At 37.8% G+C, this 15258-nt stretch overlaps 1 protein-coding gene across 2 annotated transcripts in view; it reads right to left on the bottom strand.

Moving 5' to 3' along the window:
* The window catches only part of mtm1 (myotubularin 1), a 33679-nt gene extending 22499 nt beyond the window's left edge, over nucleotides 1-11180 (bottom strand). For both annotated transcript variants that reach the window (XM_062444316.1, XM_062444317.1), the window contains exons 1-2: nucleotides 11101-11180; nucleotides 1199-1281 (exon numbers count right to left, since the gene is read on the bottom strand). In XM_062444316.1, coding sequence (XP_062300300.1) covers nucleotides 1199-1255 — 57 coding nt within the window. In that variant the 5' untranslated portion in view covers nucleotides 1256-1281; nucleotides 11101-11180. The remainder of the gene's footprint in view (nucleotides 1-1198; nucleotides 1282-11100) is intronic.
* Between the last annotated feature and the right edge of the window lie 4078 nt (nucleotides 11181-15258).

The raw sequence follows: 15258 nt of genomic DNA, 5'->3' as shown, positions 1-15258 counted from the left end.
TCATCATTTATTCACTAACTCTCTTTCCACTGCACCTTTTTTTCTTTCTAAGTGTTAACATTTGGACTTCTTTCACTTTCATGACTTACTGGGTCAACTGAACAGTACACAGACATCATTAGAGTTTAGGTTTTAGGGTTTAGGGTAACTTTATTGATCCCCCTGGGGGAAATTCAAAATTGACACAACAGTATTCTTTAAAAGTGATTAAAAATAAAATAAAATCAAAATAATAATAGTCAATAGTTACACCTGTGCTTTACCTGCTATGATGTGTGTTTGACAGTGTCAGTCGGAATATATTATTTAAGTGTGTGATAGTTAAAGTACATTACTTTAGTCTTCAGGCTACAACTATTTTATATAACTGATTAAAAAAAAATCAACATTTGTATCAACATTCTTCAGACATCAGACATTTTTTTCATAATATTCAGTTATTAACCCTTACATACTGTTCATATTCTGACTCATAATTAGTCTCAGCATCAATTCACATTCATAAATTCCCCATCAGTCATTAATAAGTGCTGTTAATCCTTCTGTTTGATTAATGTAGTGGAAAAAGACATTCACAATCACTATTTTATGGTCCACTTGCTAGAATATGAAGAATATAACATGTTTGAATGCTGATTGAGTTTTTTTAATAAACACAGGTACATTTGCATATATAGAAATGTGTTTCAGCTGCACAAAATTTAAAAAATGATGCATTTTATTTCCATGTATGTATACTGTGGATCACGTTAGGAAAAGTCTGGCTAATAGAAATGTGTATATGGTGTTTTTACAGCTCTTAAATGTAAAAATGGGTCAAATTTGAGCCTGAACAGTATGTAAGGGTTAAGTCTTGCATCATATTTCTGTACCTAATGATTATCCTATACATAAAAAAACTATTTACACAATATGACTACAGCTGTAGGGCCCTGATCAGTATGTAAGGGTTAAGTGTCACAGTGATTTTCTTTTATATATAAAACTGGGATCATGTCCTGAGACACTGTAGAAATGGAAAAGAATGAAAAGTAAACCTTCTTCTTTTTTACTGCTCACTTCCCGCCTATCCACTAGCTGACCAGATCCACCAGGAAGTGAATCTCTGTAGTGGGGTGTAGCTACTTTCATCAGCGTTACCAGCTGATGGAATATCTCTACATGAAAGTAACTAGAAGACACACATTAACACGCTTACACTGGAGATGTGAGTGTCCAAGGCGTTGGAGTTGTAGACGGAGACTGGTGAGGCCATCACTCAGGGAGGGGGGCTTCCACAGGCTGAGAGACACACACAAAGAGAGACTGTTAGCAGAGTCACACTCACACTCATCTGTTCAGGGTGTCAAAGAGCAGAATGACACACTTATGAAGAAAATGACTGGTGGACAGCAACTCAGGTTATTATTATAGATGTTTCATAGGTCGTATGTACATATCAGACCAACAAGAAATTGCAGTAAACAGATGACATGGAGGAGAGAAATAAATCAGCTCATAAATGTATGAACATTTTTCTTGAATTCATTTGTAAATAAATGAACAAAACAACATTCAAAGATGTTACCAATAATGGTAAATAGTAAGGTTTAAAATGATTTTCCCTTTTTTTCCAAGTACAGAATCTTTGTTTGTCGGTTTAGATATACATTACTGTGCAAAAGTCCACCATTAGATTAGTTGTTTTAGCAATGCTATAATGATCATATAGAATTATTTCTCAGTCTCTTTATTAGAATACAACCACAAAAAATAAAGGAAATGTGTATGCTGTATTAAGAAACAGTTTCTATAGGCTAAAGCAGCAGGTACTTAGCATGACCTCTCCTTACACTTGAGCAATAGGAACCTGGCTCTCTTAAAACTAAATGGAATGGAACCCTATTTAATATCATTGCTAATACCTGTATCTGTCCTACTATTTCATGTCAAAATCACTGCGGTGAAAAAGGCCAGTGACACCATGTTTGAGCATTACATACACATGTTGTTTAACTCATGTGAAGCTTGCTAATATGTATAAGACCAACTTTCAAATCACATCATTCTATTCAAAATGCCAAAGATCACAGAATCTGACAGACATTAAATCATCATTTTGCATCAGCCACTCTCAAAGGGACAGCCAAGTGCCAAGGGGGGTCCTACTAAAACTGACTTTTGCCTGTAAGAAGCCATTTCATTCTGAAAATGGTGTGTGTGTGTGTGTGTGTGTGTGTGTGTGTGTGTGTGTGTGTGTGTGTGTGTACATATTTCCTGTATTTTCTGTTTATATCTTAATAAAGACTTAAAAAATAACTAATTAAACTTACTATAATGAAAAAGCTAGTGGTGACCTAAGACTTTTGCACAGTACTTCATGTGCCCATGTAAAAGCAAAGATGTAGTATACAAAGATGCATGCTGTAAAGTAGGAGTGGGTATGTGCATATATGTGTGTACTATACTGTCTGAGCTGCTGGGAGAAGTAAGGGTGTGGGTATTTATGTTGACTCTGCTGTCTTATCTAACACTCACATCCTCCCCATGTTATGTGTTTTGTGCCCAGTTGGTGCATGTACATTGTTTTGTATACTGAAAGAAAAACGAATAAAAAGTAAATTACAAAAAAAAAGATGTTAACATGTTTACATTCATAACTGCATTGAACAGCAGTTCATATAGATCAGAGTGACGATGACTCAACAATGAGCCCACTTGTGCTGTTAGCTTGTATCATCAATAATGAACTAAGCAGCCCACCTCTTATATTGAATTACTGCATGCATTCAACAGTTCAAAGTGAGGAAGTAACAGATGTTCAATGGCCTGAACACCATCATTGCATCTCAGCTGTCATTCAGCTGTAGTCATCATGGTAACATCTCAGTGATTCAAATGAATGGAGGTAACGACACATGGTAGAATTACAACCCTTTACTTCTTAATGGGAAGTGACAACAGCAGGTAAGCCAGATAACACTGTGTGTCATCAAGCTGGCTCCCTTTTAACCAAGCTACATGACAATCTATGCTTCTATCCAATCCAATCTTACTGTTACACTACCAGCATGAATCGTAACATATACTGTACAATCATTTCAATTTGTTTTAAGTCATTATGACCAAGACATGTATTACCTGAGACAATTTACAGTCTAAAAATAAACTTGCCAGTCTTCCATGCTGTTTCTGAATGACCAAAAACATAAACCCTGATACTGATCTGTGATAAGCTACCATCAGCATGTATGATACACTGGCTCTAGGGGTCAGGCTGTAATTCACAGTTTATTAATAATGAACAAAGAGCAACATATTTACAATTACAACTACTGACAAAGTGTCAACCGTACTGTTTATACTGTCCAAACTCTCCAAACTGTGCCATTTCGTTTCATTCAATTGGGAGACTCATGAGAGAAGGATTTAGAAAAGAATGGTCATAATCAAAACAGATATCCTGATTATCAGTCTGTAGTATGAATCAAGTTCCATTTAGATAGATATTTTTCATTAGACCCACCTGCCCACATCTTTAAATCTCTACACCTCCAGTTTACCAGTGATTTAAACAGCAGTCAGGTTAAAGAGGTTTTCCTCTCTGTAATCATTCCTCCTGTTCATACTGACTATTAAAAGATCTCCTACAAATGAGCTTTCAATGGAAGTGATGGAGGACAAAATCCACAGTGTGTCCACACAGTCATTTAAAAGTAGATGTGAAGCTTATGAGTCTTCATCAGTGTGAGTTAGTCATATCAGTGATATCTGACACATTTACAGTCTTTTTAGCATCAAATTCCCTCTTAGTGTTTCCCTGTTGAGCTGTGGTGGAAGTATAGTAACAAAAAGACTTTGGCACTAGAAACACTGTAACATTGAAAAATAAAAGATTTGATTTGACTCATTCAGACAGCTGAAGCTTCATATTAGCTTCAGATCAACTTTTACATCCATGTTTCCACAGAAGGAGGATTTAGTCCTCCATCACTTCCATTGTAAGTGCATTATGAAGGGATCCTCTAATGGTCAGTATGAACAGGAGGAATGATAACAGCAAGACAAACTATTTTAATGAGGTCCTGACTTGTGAAAAAATGTGAACCTGTCCTTAAAGCCCAATCTAAGATAAAGCTGACGAATAGTGAGCCACAGAAAACATCATACAATTTTCTGTTGTATAATCACACTGTATTCTCCAACCTCAGTCCTATTCTCCTTAAGCTGGTGAACACATGTTTTTAACGTTTTTTTCTAGTTGTCCTGAAAAATACATTACACTAAGAAAGTGTTTTGAGGTTACCACTTTATTCTCGAATGCACACGAATGGAACGTATAGAAAAGTGAATAAAAACTGCGTCTATGTTTAAAATTCCTGGACTGCTCCTTTAATACAGTTGGATATTTGGCCAAGTTGTAAATCAATGATCAGGACACATTTATGGCATCATTAGATTTGAATGATTTACAGCAGTGTGATGGATTGCTGAGAGTTATCAGAGTACACAGCCTCTCTCTGTCCAAAGAAAGTATACTGTCGCAGCAGCCTTCAGTCTGAATGATGATGATGATTTCAGGTCAATGAACAGAACAAATTATTTCACTTGGAAAATGCTGAATCACATTTTTAGAGGGTTGAGCAAATGCATTCAATCAAACTGACGTGTCAGCATTTACTAATAAGTTCATTCATTATATTTTAGTTGAAAAAAAGCTTCTTCCTGAGATGATTAGAAACACTGCTCAGTGATACGTGTATTCACGTGTATTTAATGTGAAGCAGCAGCAGGAAATGTGTCATCAGTAGTAACTTAACATGACGCTGGTTTTTTTATTTTTATTGGCTGAAATTGATCAGGAAACATTAAAATGAGGCTGATGTCTGAAAGTACAAACAGGAACACAGGAGATACATTTCAGGTGCACCTGTGTCATAAACTAGCAGCCCCATAATAAACCTTATCAACATTTACTTGAATAAATACAACCTGCTGTCAAGGTACTGACATTTATATAGATTGATCTAACACAGGAGTTTTCAGTCTGAGACTGTGGGCCTCTCTTCAGACAAAATTCCTGTTTCCATTAAGGAAGGTCTGGGTAAAATTTAGGAAGTGGGAACTTTACAGGAATGTCCTCTCACTCGGTTTCTCAGTAGGACCTTGATAGGACCCACTGGACTCTGGAGGTGACGTAATCATTCTGCAACAGTGTCGTAATTGTTGTGCGACAGTTTTGACCTGAGTTTTTCTGTTGACGTCACATCCCGCTTTGAGTAAACCCAGTCAGCACTGATTGTCAGTCAGGGGCGGTTCCTGCTATGGAGACATGCAGCAACAACCCCGGACCTTTAAAATTACCCCGAAGTTCCTGCAGTGGAAACGGCCCTAATGCCTGGAAAAAGGGCGCCACCTCCTAGGGCTGGGTATCCCAATACCTTTAAAGGTATCAACCGAAATAAATCGATACCAAGTAGTATGGATACCTGTCAAACAATACCTGCATTCAATCCTTTTTGCACCCAGAGCTAGAAATATGACTATTTGTATGGGCTTGCTCACATCCAATCAAGACAAGCATTCTTTGATTAATAAATATTAATAATTTCAAAAAATGCATTTGTGTAAAAATCTAATCATTTAGATGTTGAGGAGTGGTGGCATTTTATGCTTCTATTTACATGATGGGAATAGAATGAAGTACTCAGTTGGTATCAGTATCACTTTAAGGTTACTTGGATTGGTACTGGTATCGTCATTTTTTAAACGATACCCAGCCCTACTCCCTCCCTTTAATTTACCTGATTAGTTTTTATCAGTTCCTGAGCTCATAATATAATCATGATCATAGAGACTCAACAACTGAGCCAAGATAAGCTGATGTTGCTGTTTGACATCAGACTGCACCAAATATATAAAAGGTCTGTCTGAAGATGAGTTTCTGACTCTGTGAAAATGGAAAAAAAGTAAAATTCCTTTGAACTATCCCTTTAACCAAATAACACACATTTAGACTATTTTATGTGATCTGCTTTTAATAACTAAAGGAATACTTTTTCACATCTATTCACTGAGCCTCCTCTGAAACTGATTGGAGCCCCACCTCCCACTTTGAAGTTTAGTAACCAAGTCTGTCCCCAACATCTGGAAACTAGGCTTTACATGATCAGGATTTTTGGGGCCGATCACCGATTAGTGAGTTCAAATAAACCGATCACCGATCACTGATCCGATCACGTGAGGGAGCAATAAGTGTATTTAAATAAATTGTTAATTTACTGTTTGCTTTAGCATCCGTTTCGGTGTTTGTTTTTCTTTGTCCACGCTCCGTTTCTTAAACTCGGCATGCTTCTCCTTGTGTTCCTTATCCAGGTGCCTGATTAAATTTGTGGTGTTGAAACATTTTGCACACAAGCCATCTGCAATCTGTGTAACGGGAGCATCTGCAAAAAGTTTCAACACGACAATGACGACATTGATCGGATCGGCGAATTAACACATTACAGCCGATCTCAAAAATTGCATAAAATGCAAAATATCGGCCAATCCGATATAGCCGATCAGATCGATGGAAAGCCTACTTGAAACACACACGGATGGAGAATCAGTGGATGACTTCTGTAATTTATGTTATTAAGCCACAGATGCCAAGAACACACTTTCAAAAAAAACTGAATAGATATGAAAGAAGAGTGAGTTGAGTTTATTTATAATACCAGATAATGAGAAGAAGGGCTGTTACTCTATTTGTAGTCTATTCTGTAATGTTGTGGTGGCTGATACAGTGGACAGTATCAGGGTGGAGGAAGCTCACATGACTGCACATTTAACCACATCATCATTCCTCATGTCGAGGACTCTGGCCTCGTATTAATGCTTGTGCTATCAGAATGGGCTGACAGGGAGTGGCAGGAGAACAGGTGAGGCAGTCTGATGTCACATGACATGTTTACAGGTCAGTACTCAGCACCCAGCTCAAAGGCTGCACATCCAAACACCGTCCTCAGCTGTGGAGCTGCACACCCTGCCATGATGGAGAAGTTTAAAAACAGATGCAGTAATATCCGCATTAAGAATATGAAACTAGCAGCAGTGAATGCTTCCTTATTCTGTGAAGGCTTGTGTGCAATGGGAACTGAAAGTTAAGGAGCAGAACTTTTATACACCTGTGCATCAACACACACGCAGACCGTCATCCGGTTATTTTACAAAAACCAACCAATTTCAGTAGGTTGGTGGACCCACGAGGTCACACTACTGTCTCTCACTGAATCATTGTACATAATCACATCATTGCACCATATGCAGACATGATTAAAAAGTGAAAAAGATACAAATACGTAGCTTAACTGTCAGTTACTGTACCAAGATAAATATTTACAGTAGTTTCAATATCTAAAATCTGGAAGTAGCTTGAACAACCTGTCTGTTAGAGGCTGATCATACTCACGAGAAGACAGGGAGTGGTTTGTGTTGTTGCTGCAGTGTAAAGGCGTTAGTGGTAATACAGTGTTTGGGTGTACACTTATTACTTTACATTACACTCTGCTGTGACTTGTGTCCATACAGTGGTTCTCTCTATAAGAAAAGCACATGGGTTTTCTTTCTATGACATATTACCACTGTAATCACCATGGTAAATGGTAAGTGGAATGTACTTATATAGACTTTCTGACCACTCAAAGCACTTTTACACCACATGTCACATTCACCCATTCACACACATTAATACATGATGACAGGAGCTACCACATTTAATCCCAGATAATCTCATTTGTCTGAATTCAATACAAAACATTACCGTTTTTCTGGAGCTACCACACAGGGTACCAACCTGCTCATCAGGAGGAAACTAACCATTCACACCCATTCATACACTGTTGGTGCAGCCATCAGAAGTAATTTAGAGTTAAGTATCTTGCCCAATAACACATCGACATGTGGACTGGAGGAGCCGGGAATTGAGCCACCAATCTTCTTATTGGTGGATGACCATTCTACCTCCCAGGGTATGTTAGACTAGCATCATCCATATTTCTTATTCTTAGATAAGTATCTATTTGTTTGACTTTTTTTCCCCCCGGGGTACTGCAATATTATTTTCCACAATACTGTATTGATTTTCTAGCCCCTCATATTGATACATTAAAATAATAAATGACTCATGTCTTTTTTCCAAGATTTAATTTTAGGCATTTTTTGCCTTTATTTGAAAGTACTTGGCGAGTGGCTAACAGGAAACAGGGAGGGGGGGGGGGGGTTGCCTTGCAGCAAAGGTCCCTTGCCAGAATCAAACCAGGGACACTGCCATTATGTGGCATGTGCTGTAACCACTCAGCTACCAAGGCACTCCATGATTCATGTTTTTAACGAATTTTTAATGTCTTTAAATCTGCCTCAAATTCCGACAAAAAGTCAAACATTGCTAGCCGGGATGTTGCATTTGAAATGTTTCGCACACACTCATGAGTGTGAGATGCTTTACCAGCTGTTTCAGATGCAGCACTGCAGCTGGCCATGTGCTGCCATACAAACATATACTTCAAACTGGTGACAGATATTCCTAACAGATACAGTGTTGTGGAGTAACTAGTTCCATGTAACTGCGTTATGCAATTAAATTATAAAATAAATGTAAGTGTAATCTGTTAGTTACTGAGAAAAAAATGTGTCATTAAATTAGTTACTTGTGAAAATGTTGATAACAAAGGTTACATCTGAAGTCAGATTTTGCTCATTGTTTAATATTTAACATTTTACTGAATGCATATATTGCTGTTTTTAATTCTTTGAAATCAATCTTTTCTATTTATTTTGTAAATATCTTTATTTTATATTCCAAAATCTACATGAACTAATGAATCCATTTTCAAATGAGAGATAAATGTTGCTTTATAAGAAATGAATAAATCATGTCAGTATCCCTAACAGCTGAAAACATTAGTTAGAAAATTTGAAATAAAAAAGTAATCAAATGTAATAACTTTGATGAAGTCATTGAAATAGTTACATTACTTGTTACATTTTAAATAGAGTAACTAGTAATCTGTAACCTATTACATTTCCACAGTAACCTTCACAACTCATGACATGCTACAGCAGGTCCTGCAGCAGCTGCTCTGGTGAAGGGAGGAAGAGAAGAGCTGATCCATCATCTATAAAGAGAGCCACATGTCTGGATCTTAACAGGACCAGCAGCAACAGGTTCTTTATGTGACCTCAGACCTCAGTCATTTAAGTTAAGTGATGCCATTAAAGATTAGACTGCTCTGTCAGTAAGCTGTAGTCTCCTGATTGATTAGTTGGTCGATACATGCTCTCCTCCGACCAAATTCTTATTGGCTGTGTTACTCTCATAAGGAGAAGCAGCCTTCCAGGATTACTCCATTGTTCTTTGCAGCAGGTGGGACAGACTAACAACATAATGGAGACTGCAAGGTCAAACTGTACTTAACATTTACTGAATCAGCGTTTCCTCTTATAAATGTATAAGAACCCCCAACAGGCCAAAACTATATATTTTTAATGCCAAAAATAGAGCCAAACATCCATTCATTCAGAAATCAATAGTTTGTTCCAAAAATTTGAGTCAACCTCTGTGCTGTTGCCTGGGAAACTCTTGGTGGCCAACGAGTGGTTGAGTGAGAGAGCTAGCGGCAGAGAAGTGACGGTGAATGCGAACAGCAGAGAAAAAGGTTAGCAGTAAGATGTCAGTCCGAGAGTACATGTACAGTTCAGAATACAGTGCTGGGAAAGTAAAAGGAAGTTAGCTCCAAGGTTAGCAACAGTGGGTTAGCCTAACCTGAAGACATCAAAGAGAGAAACAGAAGGTAGAAGTGTGTTCACTTCACATAACATCCAACTATTACTTATTTTATTCCCCCTATGACTGTTTAATTGGTTGAAGATATTACAATATTTTTTGGTTCATTAAAGCCCTGATGTCAATACCTCAATACAAGATTTAAAAAAAAAAAAACATCCATTCACATTTTCACATTTCCCCAAATGAACCAATCAAATACAAAATAACTGAAGTAAACGTCACTTTCTGTATTTGGGCTACTGATCCACTCATTCCTAGAGAATCAAAAGCTAATTTTTTTTTTTGTCTTTCAGCAGAGAGAGAGAGACTGGATGGAGACAGGAGAGACTGATGCAGATTACTACTTCCAGAGGAGGAGGCCAATCAAGGCCCTGTGAAAGAGGACATCTCTGTAACTCCATCCAAGAAAGAGATACTAAAGACAGTCAATAACAACATCCTGATGTATGGATCAGGCTTCAGTATACAGATGCTGCAATGGAATGTTAACCATAACAAACATCTCCAAGTGCTAAATATGACTATGTGGTTACATGTGAATTTGAATCACACTCACACTCACACTCACACTCACACACACACACACACACACACACACGATTCTCATTGATACTAGTACATTAATTATACACGCTACTACATGTGTCCACCTTCATCAGTGGAGCTGCCTCTCACCTCTACATCTACATCACATTTCAACAAAGCAGAAACGTTTTCTCTTCGACAGCACACACTACATTTACACATTGTTGATTTTATCAGTAAGCAAAGAGAGATAACATCAGAATATAACATGGTACAGAGTGCAGAGCTAGCGTTCAGTCCGCTTGTTATTGACTGCTAGCAGTTAAAAGGCTCGCTGTGTGAAGCAGCCTGACAGCTAGCAGCAGTTTGCGGTGGAACTATTGCATATCCAGCACCGAGGTACAAACACAGCCAGCGGGACAGACAGCCTGCTTTCACTACATTCATAATGGAGAATACAGTCGACGACAGAGCCTGGTAGTGTTCATGGTACATTTTAAATACACATAACAGATTCAAACGAAGCAAAGAAAAACAAACTTTCCTCAAAACCTCTGAACTCAACTTTTCCAACTTGGTCATTCCAGTAGGCACAGCTGTATAGTTGCACCAGGAAATAGCGAAGGCCTAGACGCTACGACAGCTTGTTCCACCCGAAATTCAGACTATTTCTTCCCCGCAGTGCATAGAAACCTCCGGGAAAGCCCTCCGAAGAACACAAAAGATGGACTCAGGAAGTCTCGTAGAGGCCAAATGTCTTAACTTACCCGCAAAGTGCGATTCTCCCGTGGTTGAATGTCGATATGTTTCCCTCAAGCCACAGCAGGAACTTACTCTACGTCATGTGCCGGGCTGTCATGGCGGGGATTGGCTGGTTGTCAAATTGCAGCTCGCAAAGGATGCAGGGAAAGGTAGTTTTCACGTAGGTTAAGTTACCATATTCCTTTGTAAGGAGCAATATATATTTAGTGGTACTATATATAGTACCACTAAATATATATTTCTCCTTACAAATATATATATATATATAGTTAGTGTGTACTGTACGTACTATTATTATTTAGTACGTACAGTACACACTAACTGATACTATATATATATATATAAATATAAATATAAATATATATATATATATATATATATATATATATATATATATATATATATATATAGTATCAGTTAGTGTGTACTGTACGTACTAAATAAATGACAGACATGACATGCAAAGGCAGCATACATATTTACAATATCGTTGACTATATAAATGAATATGTTCATATATAAAGAGTATTACAACTCTTAAATGTATTATTATTGAGGTAGTACAGAGGTTTGTTAGAGTCCTAATGATATATATATATAAAGTGTCGCAGGGGTCAGATGTTGGTCCTTCACCCTGACCTAGATGGGCTTGTGAAGCTGACTTGAGCAACATCTTCAGCTAGTAGCTGGGCACTCCTCCATAATGGATCCTGCTTTACTGGCACATCCTGTTTCCTGCATCTGCAAAAAAACAACAACAAACAAGCACAAACTTGATTGTACTTATTTTCTTAACACACCTCCAGGTTTGTCAAGCCTTGTTTGCTTGTTGGCAGAACTCCTTCATAGATTCAACGAAAGGGGAAAATCAACATCCAGACTTAGTGATTATGGAAGAGTTGGAGAGAGTGTATTTCATGACAGATTCAGCAGGAGCAGAGAAGATGACATTCCTTGACAATTGCAGTTCTCACTTGTAACAGCAGAGGACAACAGAGTGCAGAGGGTTTATGGATAGTGATGCAGTCTTTTTACAATGATAAAACATTGTAATTTGCTTCATTAAATTGCCAGGTGAGATATACAGTTATATATCAGCCAACTCCAATTCCACTGTGTGGAGGTATACCAGTACATACCATTAGACAATTGTGATATTTTCAGCATTCTGATCATTTGATCCATTTCATTCCCAATACTCTGCTGCACAAAGGAGCTCAGTTCAGATGTGACATTTAAGTTACATTTGAAGCAGCTATTTGAGTACAGTGTCTGCTAGACTGTACAGATTTTACATGATACATTGTGGCAATTAATGACTCCATTTACAGTCTGCTTTTATTCAAGAAATGGTGAAAAAGTGGTTTAAAGTATCTTATCAAAGTGAAGGACATACATGGATATCAGACTACAGTTTGGCCCTGAATAAAATGTTACATCTCACTAATCTAGAAGCCAAAGAGCCACAGTTGAGCCTTGGGAGAAGTGCAAAGAGGGTCACATTTTATTTTGTACAATGCAAAATATCATGATAACCTGATAATGTCAATTTTCAATGAAATGGCTTCAAAACTGTGGATTAGTCTGGTGTATAGGTGATCAACAATTGGGTTGTTTTTTGAAGTTTGACACAAAAGACTGTAAAAGAAAGCAGAATGAATGCTTTTGTATTTACTATTTACTACAATTTACTATTTTCTTTTGACAGTCATTCATGAATTGTGTTGTAGATATTGAAGATTTGATTGTTAAAGTTGTTAGTTTTCTGTATTTTTGGAGTTCTCTGCAGTATTCTGGATTTGGTTTATATGAAATGATTGTCTCTTGCAACCCCATGGGCTGGACATAGTTGTATTCATGCTGAAAACTTTTCCTTATTTTCAGTTGTAATAATGTTACAATGTCAGATGTTTGTATTAAATGTTGCCAAAGTCTCAAATAAGAGACTGCTCTGAACACCCGGTCTATAATAATTTTTTCTACTTTCAGCTCGAGCTGACATCGGCTCATGACAGAGTTCTTTATTCTTCTTTATGTGGTCATCTGCTCCATACACTTGAGGATTGTAAGTTCACTGCTCCACTCCACTAATATGATGGTGTTTTGGGGGTAGTCAGACCGAGCAATGACCTGAGTCAAGCTGGCATGCCGTGATTGTTTTCCATTAAACAGCAGGGCAAAGTGAAATAAGTAGTTTACCTGTTCTGTACATCTGCGGGTTGCCTGCAGCTCATCATCAAACATCATCATCACTGTGGCTATACTTGCTTGTACTATTCCTCCCTGCAGTATTTTTAACTGATCTGCTTAACAAAGACCTCCAAATATCTATATATGTACATGTTTTTATTACCTATGTCTTAACTACTGCAACTCCCTTTATGTGGGAGTCAGTCACTCTTTTGGTTCAAAATTCAGCATCAAGATGCCTCACTGGTACCAAGAAGAGAGACCATTACTCCTGTACTGGTCTCCTTCCACTGGTTACCTGTGAAATAAAGAGTGGATTTTGAAGCCTGAGGCCTGAGGTGGACTGCTCCCTCTGGGATGGGAATGAGTTGCTACCCCAAGTGAAGTATCTCAGGGTCTTGTTTATGAATGAGGATGAAATGAAGCATGAGGTTGACAGGTAGACTGATGTAGCATCAGCTGTAAAGCCGGCATTGTACAAGACCATTGCGGTGAAGAAGAAGTGGAGAATGAAGCTCTCAATTTACCACTAATGCTCAGCCTTAGAGATAGAGTGAGGAGCTCAGAGATCCAGAGAGAGCTTGTGGTAGAGCCGCTGCTCCTTTGTGTTGAAAGGAGCCAGCTAAGGTGTTTGGCACCTGGTTAATATTGTCTGTGATGCCTTCGTCTGGAAGTGTTCTGGGCACATGCAGCTGGTAGGAGACCCCAAGGCAGACCCAGAATGTGTTGGAGGGATTACAAATGTTCTGGCCTGGGAACTACTTGTGATCCTCCAGGAAGAGATGAAGGACAATGCTGGGGTGGAGAACATCTGGGTAACCTTAGTTAGTCTGATGCCAACACAAACCACTCCCAGATAAATGGTGGAAAATAGAAAATGGATGGATTTTAAGATGTTCTTTTAAAAAGTTTCTTAAAGCACTGAATAGTTTAGCCTACATTCTACATCTCTGATCTATTCAGTCCATATTCTACAGTCAGACCCCTCAAATCTGATTACTCCTCTCTGTTCCATGTTTCAGAACAGAAAACAAAAGGTAATTAAGCTATTTCCATTGCTGCTGTTAGATTTTTTACTAACAATTTTGAATCCCTGCTAAAGCCCACCTTCATACAGTTATCTAATGATATAAAAAAAAAATTTTTTTTTCTTTTACAGTTATATACCTATTTATATTTGTTGCAATTCTTTAATTACATTTTATTTTTCTGCTTTATACCTTGTTTTAATCTGGCTTCTTTTTAAGAAGAAAAGAGCACATAGCTATAAAGGCATGATGTCAGTGAGGTGTATTGTATACTGTAACAGCATGAGGCACTTTACTGTCTATAACTGACCCAGGAGGTCAGAGCCATGCTATGATGTACATTGGAAGAGCACTAATGAACTAAATTACTTTTCTAATCAATTTGGCCATGGTGCTATCAGCCCCGTGGACCTGTACAGAGCCATTGATTACACAGATGGAACATATGTCCATGTCAATACATTACCTCACAAAAGCTTTGATTGGGTGATGTTCTGAGCTCTGTTATGAAGAGGTATTAGAGAATGTATTGTGGAAGACATTGTGCATTGCTGCTGTACTTTAAAATGATTTAAAGGTTTGAAAAAGGGCATCTCTCACCTTACAATTAGAGAAAACTTGTGAAAGAATTGTATTACAGTATATAAGATTACATTTTGAGTTTGCAAAAGGTATTTTGTATGTAGATTTGAAGGAAGGAGGAGTTGATTTGTTTGCTCTCAGTTTTGGCACATAGTAAGCCTCACATGTAAACTCCAAAAGAAGTGTAACATTACATTTCATTTGACAATTACAACCTCATCTTGTTGAACACACCTTTAACAGTAGAATTCAAACATATGATGTCCATCATGGCATATTCACCTTGGAGAAAATATATCAACGCAGTCACTGGTGTTATGTCAGTCTGTTTCCCAGTCAATGTATGTTTTCCCTTTACCTAAT

The sequence above is a fragment of the Scomber scombrus genome, chromosome 23 (genome assembly GCF_963691925.1).
Source record: "Scomber scombrus chromosome 23, fScoSco1.1, whole genome shotgun sequence".
Lineage (NCBI taxonomy): Eukaryota > Metazoa > Chordata > Actinopteri > Scombriformes > Scombridae > Scomber > Scomber scombrus.
Note: the sequence above shows the minus strand (reverse complement) of the source record. Positions and strands in the feature narration are given on the sequence as shown.